Source organism: Poecilia mexicana, unplaced genomic scaffold (assembly GCF_051168715.1).
Source record: "Poecilia mexicana isolate PSO_F unplaced genomic scaffold, ASM5116871v1 scaffold_9, whole genome shotgun sequence".
NCBI lineage: Eukaryota > Metazoa > Chordata > Actinopteri > Cyprinodontiformes > Poeciliidae > Poecilia > Poecilia mexicana.
The window spans coordinates 21,162,410-21,176,317 of NW_028263378.1; the positions used below are offsets into that span (position 1 = coordinate 21,162,410).

The 13,908-nt window shown below is 40.2% G+C and overlaps 1 protein-coding gene across 1 annotated transcript; it reads left to right on the plus strand.

The window, feature by feature from the left end:
- Positions 1–3,922: 3,922 nt before the first annotated feature.
- Positions 3,923–13,465, plus strand: rhobtb2a (Rho related BTB domain containing 2a). Its single transcript, XM_015011798.2, has 10 exons — positions 3,923–4,291; positions 5,736–5,937; positions 6,046–6,149; positions 6,224–6,409; positions 7,333–8,273; positions 8,363–8,481; positions 10,440–10,590; positions 10,694–10,782; positions 11,054–11,159; positions 11,397–13,465. The coding sequence occupies exons 1-10, from the start codon at positions 4,230–4,232 to the stop codon at positions 11,597–11,599; spliced, it is 2,163 nt and encodes a 720-aa protein (XP_014867284.1). The 5' UTR covers positions 3,923–4,229; the 3' UTR covers positions 11,600–13,465.
- Positions 13,466–13,908: the final 443 nt, after the last annotated feature.

Genomic DNA, 13,908 nt, shown 5'->3' on the forward strand with positions numbered 1-13,908 from the left:
GTGTATAGTTAATTTACTTTATCTGTTCAGAAAGTAGTTTTAAGTGTCTGCACAACGGATGAGAGTGGAAACATATTTTAAAACAAAAGTATAAATCACTGTGTTTTTTCAACAGCCAAAGCTACTGTGTGTGTGTGTGTGTGTGTGTGTGTGTGTGTGTGTGTGTGTGTGTGTGTGTGTGTGTGTGTGCGTGCGTGTGTGTGTGTGTGTGTGTGTGTGTGTGTGTGTGTGTGTGTGTGTGTGTGTGTGTGTGTGTGTGTGTGTGGGGGTGTGTGTGTGTGTGTGCGTGTGTGTGCGTTTGTTTGTAATACCTTGTGGGGACGATTTTCCTGACATATACTACATTGTGGGGACCAATTGCTCCTCGTGGGGACTGGAGCCTGGTCCCCACAAGGGGAAACCCTGTTTATGGGTCAGGGGTCAGAGTTAGGGCTAAGGTATGAATTGAGTTTTGGTTAGGGTTAGGGCTAGGTATGTGATGGTTAGGGTTAGGAAAAGGGTAAAGGTAAGGTTTAGGCTGTAGAAATGAATGGAAGTCAATGGAAAGACCCCACAAAGATAGCAACACAAACATGTGTGTGCGTGTGTGTGTGTATACAGGTGTGTGTGTGCGTGTGCGTGTGTGTATACAGGTGTGTGTGTGCGTGTGCGCGCGTGGGTGTGTGTGTGTGTGTGTGTGTGTGTGTTTATTGATAAAATTAAAATAACATTTTAGAACTAAACTTGTTAATTAAAACCTTTGTTTATTAGGCAGAGGTTTATTATAAAATCAAAGCCAAAATTAATTAACAAAAAACACAATAGCGAAAAGTGTGTCTCTTTTTGATTAGCCTGTGGATTTATTTTAATTGATCAAGTAGATTAATCATTAATGAACCAACAGTACAACATTGCTGATAGGCTGCCTTGATGTGCCCTGAATACATCCAAAAGCACAAACAAATTACATGCCAAGTCTGAGCTAGACTGATAGAGCCATGCAGGCAGCGCTTGCTAATTTGTTGCAGTCCTGCTGATTTGTCCAAGTGTCGTCACTGACACTCCAGCAAGGAAAACATCAGTAAACTTGGTTCACTTGGCTCCGAACCATCCTACTCTAGCCTTTTTGGATTTTTTCTCCTAAACTTTTTTAGCCCCACCCATTTCTTTCTCTTTTCTTTTTGGCTTGTTGGCAAATTTAACCCTCTCCTCTTTCTTCTTTTGTTATATTTATTTTTTGAAATTTATATAAAAAACGATTTTAACGTGACATGCATCATAAGTAGATATTAGATCACCTACATTTTGCTCTCTATTATCATCGTGAGAGAAGAAAGAAGAAATGTTGAGTTGCAGCCCCACCTAGTGGAATAAATGGACCACCGCAGGACTTTTAGCACTTCATCTAAAAAATTTATAAAAAATAATAATTAAAAAAAAAAAGTTAACCATTAGTACTGTTTTGTGCTCCAGGAATTTTTGAACGGGCTGAAATAATGTCACAACATATAAAAATGTTGAAATGTTGTGTTAAAATATTGATCTGTTGAGGGTTTATCAACTGATCCTTGTTGAAATCGGCTTAACGTTGAAGCATTTCTTAACTCAAAATAAATCTGCTCTCACAGGAACATGTTGTGAATGCCCAGGTATAAAGGTCAACTGTAAAATGCTGTACTTGGTGCTGGAACAAGATTAGGATGTGTAAACGACAGACTTCAGTCAGTCATTGCAACCTGAACGGAGCACAAACAGATGCTGAAGAAAATATCCTTTGCCTTTCAAACTCTCTTTGCTGAGAAAGATCAATTGGTTAGGCTTCTCTCAACTCTGTCAACAATGGCAGGCAGTACCTGTGAGTGGTAAGTTAGTTTTCTATTTATGTTTATGTTATTTTTATTTCTCCAACATATTCATAGGCTTGGATTCTGGAAATGAAAGCAAAGCTACATTAAGTAAAGTGCAGATCTAACTTTAGTAATTCACTAAATGTCAATTTTTACATCAGCTGTTTATTGTTTGGTTTATGTGCCTTTCAGGTAGTAAAAATCATTTTTACATAATTTAGTGTGACTTCACCATCTCTTTTTATGCTTATTGTGACAGTTCTTATCATAATAAGTAAAAAACTACAATCTAAAACAGTGTGAGACTTAAACATGTGTGACGTGATTAAAAGGTCAAAATTATTGAGTTAACAACTTTAGTCTCTTATTAGAGTATGAAAAGCTGAATTTGATGGTATCATATTATCATTAGTTCTGAAGGGGACTGTAATTGGATGTAAAACTGATTATATATCTGAACTGACTTAAGCTGAATTTGAAGTGATTAGTATTCTTGTATAATTCTTGTATATCCTTTTTTCAAATGTAATGTAATGGAGATGGAGATGAGAAAGAAAGGGAGATATGTGGGGAAATATTTTTAAAAGGAGAGAGGGATGGAAAGAATATGAGACAACAACCTAGAAGTCTGCTTCTATACCTGCAGAAAGAGACAAAATGAAACCACAAACAACATATGTATATCAGTAACAACTACAACATAAGACAATACAAGATTATTATGGTGTATCTGACAACACCTGGATCTCAATACGTGTGAGTGTATATGTGTTTGTGTGGTGCATTGTAAGGACAATTTTCCTTGTACATGCAACACTGTGGCGACTGATTGGTCCTCATGGGGACCAAAGCCTGCTTCTCACTAGAAGAAGTGTCTTTTTTGGGTTAGGGGTGTGAATTGAGTTTACGCGTGGTTTAAGGTCAGATATGTATTGCTAATGGTTAGGTTAGCAGCAGCCCTGGGTAAGAGTCAGGGTCAGGCTGTAGAAAGGAATGCAAGTCAATATAAAGTCCTAAAGATAGATAAACACAATGTATGTGTGTCAGTGGGCTTGTGTATATACGTTTTCTTGATAAGACTGTTTAATAGCGTGTGGAGAGAAACACACTCAGCACCCAGGACCCGAGGCAGACATAAGATAGACCGAGTCACAGAGACCCAGAGACACCAACACACCAGCAGCGACAAAAGTTGGACATATTTTCAGCTTCACTCGCCCTTGTATGGACGTCTGCGTGTAAAAGCTCGAAATTTTGCACTCACAAATTTCGCCCGTCGCTTGGCTGGAGGAGGGTAAGCATTTGTTGAATGGAGACGGAGAGACTTCCTGTATGTTGAGCCCTTAAAGCCAAATGTTAGAATGTACACTCATTGTGCGTTTAAAAATGGCTCAGAAAATATACCTTACAGTTTGTTAAAAAATGAATTAAATAGTTGTAACAGCTGAAAAATGTGGGGTGGACATGTCCCTGTTGTAATGTGTAATGGGCCCTGCCACTGGGTCTGCAGATCCAAAATAAAAGTAAAATTTTTTAGTTTGTACATTAAATGTTTAGTTTGGGAAATAAATATTTAGTTTCCTAACCAAATGCTTAATTTCCAAGCTAAATATTTAGCTTCTAAGCTAAATAATAGTTTGTGAATTAACTATTTAATTTGGAACTGTGGCAAATGTGAAATTATTACTTTGAAATAAGAACACCCAAATAAACCAGAATATTGCTCTTATTTTTTCATACAGTGTCACTTTTCAAATGGAACCCCAATAGAAACATTTTTCAGAGAATTGACCAGTTTGTTCTGGCGCACCTCTTCTAATGCAGCCCTGGGCAAACGCCCATATAGCCCTTATATATTAAAAAAAAAAAACGTCTCTGCTCGTATCTTGCATGCATCTTTGGACATGCATGTTTGTTTAGACATGCATGTTTGTTTGGACATGCATGTTTGTTTTCTTTGCTAAAGACAGCCTTGCAAGTATTATGCGTTCTTACACTATTGCCCTGTATCTGATTTAGGGTTCACAGTGTACCGACTCTATCGGGGCTGCTTCAGGACAGAAAAATTAGATTTGTGCGACTTTAAAGTGGATCAGTGTTTTGTAATGATCCCCTCTTTTTTTTTTCGTCCCTCTGTGCGCCTGCCTATTATTAGCTACGGAGGCCTTACAGTAAGTGCAAGTTGGCTCCATGACGGTCAGAGCTGCAGCTCTGCAAGCAGCGGCACATTTCAGAGCAGCGGTCGGGCTCCTTGCACTGCGGTCGCCTTTATATGCACTGATCCAGAGGGGCTTTTCACCTAAACGTCAGCGCTCGGTCGGCTATTTTCCAAGCCTCGGTCGGATCACCTTGCCCCGAAGATGAAGCAGAATACGAGCAGCCGTCAGGTGCGAGCCGCATCCGATGGAGCCCCGCTTTCCGACTCGCTCATCGACCAACCTAATGCAGCACTTCCTTTTGTTGCGGTAAGGAGGGCTCGTACGGCATTTGGTATGGCAGCGGAATCAAACTGGTTTTAATCCTTTATCATTGGTTTTGCGCTGGAGTCGCACGGAGCCGGATAAACAGGCTCAGGAGTCAGTGACGGGGCGTTACATAACGTGTAATGCAGCAAAGCCTCATGACTAGTTTGTCTCGGTGGTGGAGGGACAGTCCGCTCCTCATGGTAGGAAATCAACTACTTTATTCTCCTTCTAATATCTGGTGGCGGAGGATGCGAACCGAGAGACTATTTGCATTGTGAATTATGTGTAATATCCGACCTTATAAAAATGATTAATTAATTTGAGAGTTGCGCAGTGTAGTGTTTGCTATTGCAGGAAGGGCATGTTGTAGAGCAATATTTCAGGCGGTGGATCTTCACAGAGGCCCACCTTAAGGTCAAATTGTTAGGTGTCTGTGTGTTAATACATTTGAGTCAAGCAGGGCTGCAGCTTGTGTTGCTCATAGGGAGCCTGTTTTATGAATGAAACGAGCTAGTGACTTAAATAGCAAGAAAGCAGCCTTCCTTTTAATACTGGAAGTGGGGCATTGCATGCATAAGAAATCTTCAGTTTTTGCTAAAATAAATAAATGCCAGGAATCAGTCTTTGGAATGACCAAGAGTCAGCCCAAAGACCCAAGATGCTCGAAGAAGAGGATTACTCCTGACCTGGAGTCTAGGCAGCTGAGGTAGTATGAGGGCGGACTCACTTCATTCAGAAAATGGCAGTGTGATATATTAAATATTGATGACCTTTGGCTGCTAATTCTCACAGTTTGGCAAAAAAAATTATTCTGAGATTTAACGTTTAAACCAAGGAACCCCTTTACCGCTGGGGGCCGGTGTCTTGCAGATTTTGAAAGTTTCATCTTGTCTGAAATAGATAAATGAGTCGGAAAGCCTGGCTGGGAAAGTAATTGTTCCATTTGATCCAGATGCATTAGAGCAAGGATGCATCTAAAGGAGCTGACGCTTCTCTGTGACATTCTAAATCTAGTGAATTTGGACAGAGGATATTTCTTATAAAGTTGGACATTTTGCTATGACAGAACTGACATTAAAATGGCATCGCTATTTCCTCGATGGATTTACATTTTCAATATTTTCCAATAGTCATGGAATTTGTAGAGAGCTAAAAAAAGAGATAGATTGTTTATGCTTTCCAGCAAAAGTTTCGCTGTGTGTTGCTTTTAAAGACCGGGATAAACAAAGCGTCCTCTCTGTTTGTCTGCCGGTCACTTTAAGAATCAGTGACGGGAAACTTGTGAATGAGCACAGGGAAGTCACGAGACCATTCATTGATAGCTCTGCAGGCTGACTGAGCAGTGCAGATGAAAAACAGAGTGAGAGCTCCTATACCATGCAGGATGCCATAGACTTCTGGATCTGAAAGCAGTGTTTTGTTTACGGTTTTGTAATTTCCTCAGGTCCCAGTTGACAGATACTGATATGGACTATGAGAGGCCAAACGTTGAAACTATCAAGTGTGTGGTGGTGGGAGACAATGCAGTTGGAAAGACCCGCCTTATCTGCGCCCGGGCCTGCAATGCCACACTCACTCAGTACCAGTTACTCGCTACGCATGTGCCCACAGTTTGGGCAATCGATCAGTACAGAGTATGCCAAGAGGTAAGTAGGAATGATAAACATTGTTGCAAAATAGCACATCGTAAGTGCCTGTTGTGCTTTGTCTAATTTCCAAAAATGTATGAACATTCATGCTTTGTTGCTGCTCAGGTGTTAGAGCGCTCCAGAGATGTAGTGGATGATGTGAGTGTGTCTCTCCGGCTATGGGATACTTTTGGAGATCATCACAAGGACCGGCGTTTTGCATACGGCAGGTGAGGAACTGCTAAAGGCGATGTTGGTGGGACTCATCCATCATAACTAACCAAAATAATTGTGGCATGTTCAGGTCTGATGTTGTGGTGCTGTGCTTCTCCATCGCCAACCCCAACTCTCTGTACCATGTAAAGACCATGTGGTACCCTGAGATCAAGCACTTCTGTCCCCGCGCTCCTGTCATCTTGGTAGGGTGCCAGCTGGACCTGCGCTATGCAGATCTGGAGGCAGTCAACAGGGCACGGAGGCCTTTGGCCAGGTACTGAGACTTAATGTTACAATGTTTCTTTGAATGCTAGCTTTTCCTGTCAAAGAGATACAAATGAAACCAGATATGTGCATACACTGCATAAAAAGTCATGTAACCTCTCCCCCCCCCACTGACATGAAATCAGATTCGACTTTCAGAGAATTTTTAGAGTAAGACTACAAAGCTTTGAAAAACCCCAGATGAATTTTCAAAGCTTTTTTGTTTGTTTGTTTGATTTAGTTCAATAGTTGCACACCCAACACCCAAGGAAGCTTGAAAACCTGAGAACTTCATCCCAACTTTGAAATATGGCGGAGCTGGTGTCATGTTGTGTTGGTGTTTTGCTCAACAGAATACATGGCATCATGATAAAAAAAGATCATTAAAAGAATATTGAGAAAACATCTCAAGACATCAGTCACTAACTTAAATAAGGCACAACAGACTCCAAGAAGTAGACAGTGATCTGTTATGTTGATGGTAAATTAATCACAAACACAAAATCCAAGTTCTGGAGTATCCATCACAAAGTCCTAAAATTTAATCTCATCAAAAATGTGTGGGCAAAGCCTTAAGTGTGTGTGTGAGCAAGAGAGCCTATAAATCAGTTTCAGGTTCATCAGTTCTGTCAGGAGATATGAGCCAAAATTATGGCAAACTATTGTTGGGAGTTTGTGGAAAAATGCTCAAAATGTGTAAACTGCAATTCCTGCTTCTGAATTTGAATAGCAAAGTAATAAAAAAGAAACTGTCTTTTTATTCTGACAATTAAACAAAACAGAAATTATCCATGTAATGCTAATTTACCTAAAACGGGAAAAGTTTAATGTCAGATAGTGAGGAAAAACAGTCTTTTTTTGTTTGTTTTATCAGTAAATAAATCCGATTTTGGTTTCCTTCCTCTCCAATGGTCTTTTTCTCTTCATTATCAGACCTATAAAATCCAACGAGATTCTTCCACCAGAGAGAGGAAGGGAGGTAGCCAAAGAGCTGGGCGTCCCGTATTATGAAACCAGTGTCGTTGCTCAGTTTGGTGTCAAGGACGTCTTTGACAACGCCATCCGAGCTGCTCTCATCTCTCGCCGCCATCTGCAGTTTTGGAAATCTCACCTCAGAAATGTCCAGCGGCCTCTACTCCAAGCGCCCTTCCTCCCCCCGAAGCCTCCCCCGCCTATCATCACTGTGCCACCTCCCCCCTCCACCACAGAAGAGCACCCGGCTAGCCTGCTGGAGGACCCGCACTGTGCTGATGTCATCCTGGTCCTACAGGAGCGACAGAAAATCTTTGCACACAAGATATACTTGGCAACATCCTCCTCAAAGTTTTATGACCTCTTCAGTATGGACACGCAAAATGAGGAGACTGAACGGCCCCCGCGTGGCCCCCTCTCTGGCAGAGAGCTGCTGATGCGTGCTGCTAGCTTCGATGTTTGTGAGAGCAACGACGACGGAGACAGGGCCAACCTACGGGCGTGCACGAGTGACGGCACCTTGAAGGACTCTGAGGGCGCCCGGCGTGGCAGGCTGCTCTCCTCATGGAGTCGAGCCTTCGTCAGCATTCAGGAGGAGCTGGTGGACGACCCTGTGACGTACACCCCCAGATTCATGACCGTCGTCCACATGGACCTGTCCATCCAGCTCGGGCCTTTTCGAGCAGTGCTTCGCTACCTGTACACCGGTCAGCTGGACGAGAATGAGAAGGAACTCATGCAGATTGCACACATCGCTGAGTTGCTGGAGGTCTTTGATCTGCGGATGATGGTGGCGAACATACTTAACAACGAAGCCTTCATGAACCAGGAAATCACCAAAGCCTTCCATGTACGCCGCACAAACAGAGTAAAAGAGTGCTTGGCTAAAGGCACCTTTTCTGGTGAGAGAACTTTGTTATATTTGCTTCCTCACTGCATTTGACACAGTTATGACTAAGGGCTTACCAGTGTTTCCCTATTGATGCTGCAGATGTGGTATTCAAGCTCGACGATGGGACGATCATGGCCCACAAGCCTTTGCTCATCTCTAGTTGTGACTGGATGGCAGCTATGTTTGGTGGACCTTTCGTTGAGAGCTGCACCAAAGAGGTGAGCCAAGGATAGACTGCATATCAGATGTTCTTTAAAGCTAGTAAACACTTTTCTGTTAAGACAAAATGAAGTCATTGTTTTTACCATTCAAATAAATTGCTCTGCTCTTGTGGAGTCCAGATTGTCAGATTTCTGTTAAGAAAGCCTTAGTAAACAAACATGAAAACCAAGATAAGTTAGGAAGAAAGTTGTGAAGAAGTTCAAAGATGGTTTAAGTTATAAAAAAATATCTCAGCACTTTTTAGAACAGTACCCAATCCATAATCTAAAGAGTTAAAAATGGACAAGTTGGGAAAGAAGAGCATTATTTGAGAGCAATTATTAGTTGTGAAGTCCATTAATTACATTAATAGGAAAGTGGGAAGAAGAAAACCAGTGTTGACAGAAAGAGATAAGAAACCCTGTTAATAGTGTGATGCCAACTTTGCATGTGGAAGAAGGGGGTTTGATGAGACTAAAATTTAGCTTACAAAGGACGATGTGTGATAACAGCTAACATTAAACATCACCAACCAAGAAAGATGAGACTAAATATGAGGCTATCCTGGAATGAAGTTTCTGAAAGCTTGCAGCAGTCTTTGTTCTGGTCTGGTTGGAGGACAACAACAGTAAACAAAGAGTCTTCCACAACAGATGAGAGTACATTCATGTGTTAAAATGGTCTAATCAAAGTCTAGAGCACCTGCTTTTCATAGGTGCTTTCCAGTCTGCCTAACTTGAGCTATCTTCCAAACAAGAACAAGTTATTGACTTAGTGGGGGTGGATATAAAATCTACAAAACTCAGAATTTTAATTGGAAGTGAAGTTTCAAATCATGTAATTTTCCTTCGACTTATTATACACAATTGTGTATATTAAAGTTCCAGTAAAATACATTAAGTTTTTAATGCCTTTAAACTTTTTGTAAGATGGCAAAAAGTTTAAAGGATCTACATACTTTTCCAAGGCACGGCAGGCTGACTTTAGCAGCACTCCACTGGGGAGCTGAGGGATAATTCAATTAGGGGACTCTAACTCTGGTTTAATACTATTAAACTGGCTTTGTGATCCAGACATACTGTAAATCTGTGTGGGAGATACAGTGTGTGTTTTCACTCCAAAGTATAGTGATTTACTAAAAGAAGAAGGAAAAACTTTTCAAAACAAAGATTATATTTCTTAAATCTATTTTTAGATGCACTGACCAATAATCAGCTTTAAGACAGTTTAATTAAAGGGATACTTCTCATTTTTGCTTGTGTCACTGCTGCTGCAGGTAAATACGTTACATAGTTAAACCCAAAATTATTCATACTTGTGGTAGATTTAGATTTACATTGATATTTATTTATTTATTTATTTACCTAGAAGTTTGTATCTAATGGAAAACCAGACATGCATCTCAAATGATAATAAATCAAAGTAAAAGGAGTGTCCGTTTTGAGAATACAATAATAATGGCATGTAAAAAAATTATATAAAGCCTTCTAAAAATGGTATGAACAATGTTTGTCCAATCTATAACATAAAAAAGTTGCATTTTTTCCAGCTTAATTACTAAAATGGAAATCAGTCTTTTCATATATTTTCTAGGGATCCTTTATTATCCTTAAGCATATAGACATTTATTTTTGAGGCTAAATTGAAAAAGCTTTGCATATTGCATTGTGTTATTTTTCTTTTTTCTGCATTATTGCATCATCTGTCGCCATTTCCTGTGTGAACCATTATCTTAGCTCCTATTTCTTTAAGCATTACTCCTTGAAAGGGCCAGTTAGATTTCTGCATAGAGTGAGAAAAAGCCTGTTTCTCACTCTTAGTCCGTTTAGAAGAGACAGAATCTCTATAGACATTCTGTCTATAGAGATATTAGGAGAAATAAGTCCTCTCATAGCAGATGAGCTTCTGGAATTTACAAATCGGCAGAAAATCTGAGCTCGTAAGTAACTCCCCGCCCCGTCTTTCTATTTGTAAGGTGCTGCTTCCCAACACGACCCGGAGCTGCATGCGAGCCGTGCTGGAGTATCTCTACATGGGCAGATTCTGCTCTCGGTCGGACTTGGATGCAATGGAGCTCATTGTTCTTGCCAACCGTCTTTGCTTGCCCCACCTGGTCGCTCTCACAGGTATCGCATTTGCTGTTGCTTATTTCCCTGCACTGGATCGTATCAGAAATAAAGCTGCATGCTTTTTAATTGGTCTCAGACTCTGAAGCGTGTTTCTTTTCAGAACTCTACACAGTAACAGTTTTGACGGAGTCGGCGATGATGGGGACGGATATCGATGGCGATGTGCTGATATACTTGGATATGGCCCAGGTGTGCTCAAGAAACTACTACCAAGAAAAAAAAGCATTTACTTTACATCAGTTTCATGCAAAAATGGATACAAAATTTAATTAACTACTGAAAGTCTTTCAAGAAGCAGTTCAGATTATCTGTAGCACCATATGGAGAAATATGGTGCTATAGAAATAAAAATTTCAAAATTGAGGATATTTATCCTAATCAGAGGTCAAAAATCTCACAGTTTTTAGCTAGAACATCTGACGCTGCACTAAAATAACAATCTGACTTTGAATGTTGACAGTTCCACGGAGCCCAGCAGCTGACTGGATGGTGCTTGCACCACATCTGCACCAACTACAACAGTGTCTGCCGCAAGTTTCCACGTGAAATGAAGGCAAAGTCCACAGGTGCCACATTTAGACTGTGCTAAGATTCTGCTGTTGTCATTGTTTTTCTCATTCTTAACTTGGATTCTGGCACAAATGACTGCAAAGAATGAAGCTGCTGAGATTAATATCTTATTTTCTAAAGTCCTTCATTAAAACTAAATATTTTTTCAACTTTTAGGATAACTTGAAACCATCTTCTTAAAAAATCGCTCTACTGAAAATGTAAATTATTAATAAAAATGTATTCTGATGCAGAGAACCAAGACTACTTTGAGAAACATCGCTGGCCACCAGTTTGGTACTTGAAGGAAGACGACCACTACCAAAGAGCACGCAAAGAGCGTGAAAAAGAGGATTACCTGTACCAGAGACGGCAATGTAAACGCAAGTGGCTCTTCTGGAACCTTCCTTCCTCCCCAAACTCAAACTCACCCTCTGGATCATCTGCCATTATTTGACCAGGTGGTAAGGGCGGGGTCCAGTTTGGAGTCCATCTGTATGTTTGCAAATTGTAAAGGACACAATAGAAGACAAGCACTGATAGCTTGGTATACTCCAAACATTCAGGCAGACTGTTTATCCCCCTGCCTCTGTGGGCATACGCTCCAGGTTTGCAAAGTCAGCTCAGAGTTGTGAATACATTTAAAAGTATTACTCCTTACAATTTCAGACAAACCCCCGTGGTATAAACCGTCTTGACTTATGGCACAGTGGAACAAGTGCGAAGATCAGATCTTGTGGATTGCTAAATATGCCCATATTAGAATTTTAAGTTTAATAAATACAAATTTGTCGCCACAGAACTTTCAACCTGCGGCTATAAATAAATACCAATAACCTGAGCTGACAACTAAGTGCTGCTTACCAGCTGTGACAACCAGCAATTCAACAGTAACTCAAGTCTCAGAGATAAAACACTTTGCCCTCAAGTGTTTGTACAATCTGTCAGACCGCATGTTGATCCTGATTTCAAACTGGAGATAACAAAAGTACGGCTTGTCTGGAAAGAGCAAACTACAGTAATTAATTTGGAAGTTTCTATGGCGATCATGTCTACAAAAAAAAACACACACACACAAACACTTCTATTCCTGTTATTTTTGTATGTTTGTTCAACTTTGCAGAATTTGTACAATAAGCTTGCACAGCTTAACTTGGTATCTCTTGACACACGTACCACCTACATATGGTGATCTTTTGGTCTGTGGCTTTTTGCCACAAAAAGGGCTTAAGTTCACATGAATGGATACAGTGTCATCTGACACAAAGGCTTCCTGGTTCGAGTTGCTCCGTTCTTTCAATTGTCCCTGAATGCAGCTATCACCACTGCTATTCTAAACGGCTTTGCTCAACGTGGATTAATAGCACACATGTTCAACTACATATCTCCATAAAATAGTCCTGTCATTTTGACTGCTGTCATCCTAAAAGGCAACAGATAATGTATTAATCATCAGAGCTGAAGTGATTGTATTGTTACTGTATTGTCTGTGGTGGGAACTTGTTTTTAAGAGATTTGCCCCTTTGAATGTGATTGGTTATTTGAAATCTGTACATGGCAGAGTCAGTGGGTGTCAGTCGTCGTGTTAACTTACTACTGGATGATCTAATCCCTGCCCTTCAACATCACCACAAGCTCTTTCTGAACTCCAGAGAGAAACATATGAACTTCCAGCGGCAGCATACTGCTGAGCAGCATTAGACTGTATCATGCTATGTCAAGACAGGCTGCAGAGGAGACAAAACCAAGACATTTAAGGTCGCTCAATTCAGTTTGTGACTATCAAAGCATCTTTCTGGATTTGTTTTGCACACCTTGCTGTATGTCATTTTCAAGATTGTCATCTACTGTTGCTCTTGATTGTATGATGGGCTGCAGAATGTTTCAGATTTGCAGGCATGGTGCTCAGAGAGGATGGGTAGTACTGTAAATTGTATTAAATATCAGATAAACTCTAATGTACTGCTGTTAACCAATATTGTGCACTGCTGGCAGTGAGCAAAATCTTACTGTATTACTCAGTAAAACTGAAAATAGACTTATCGAAATAGTTTTTAGTTACTGTGCAGCTACTTACATGATGTTTGAAATAACTGAATACTTATTGTGCTGACTTCCAGCTACATCTGTTACATACTTTACTGTACATGCAAATTATATAGGCAGGTAAATTTAACAATGGATTATACTGTATGTAAAATAGAGTTTCAAAGTAAAGTAGATATTCACATATATGAATTATATCATGAAAATGTACGTTACATCCTGAAATCATGCTCTGGTTGTACGAAAACAGACTTTTCATTGCAGCATTAGCTTACATAGTGTCAATTTAAAAAAAAAAAAGTTTTCTTTAATATTGTATGCTATTGTTTGTTCTTTTGACTGACTGGACGTGAAGGATCTAGCAAAAGTCTTTGTACCGCTTTCACCTTTTCACATGTCACGTTGCGACAGGCTTTAAGATATTTTATTGGTATTTCATCCGACAGGCAGCATGACAGTGTCTTTGAGGTGGGAAGAAACTGTCAAAATTCTTCACAACAGACTATTTCTTAAAAGTGTGCGTCTGTGTGTTCTCCCCTTATTCAATACCATGTAGAACCACCTTTATCTGCAGGCACAACTGCAAGTTTTTTTAGGCTATTTCTCTCAAAGCCTTGCAAATTTTTGCCTTGCTAACATTTAAAATTTGCTATGATCTTAACTATGCTGTTGCAGCTGTTGCAAGTTGAGTTGTCATCATAGAAGATGATCCCATGGGGA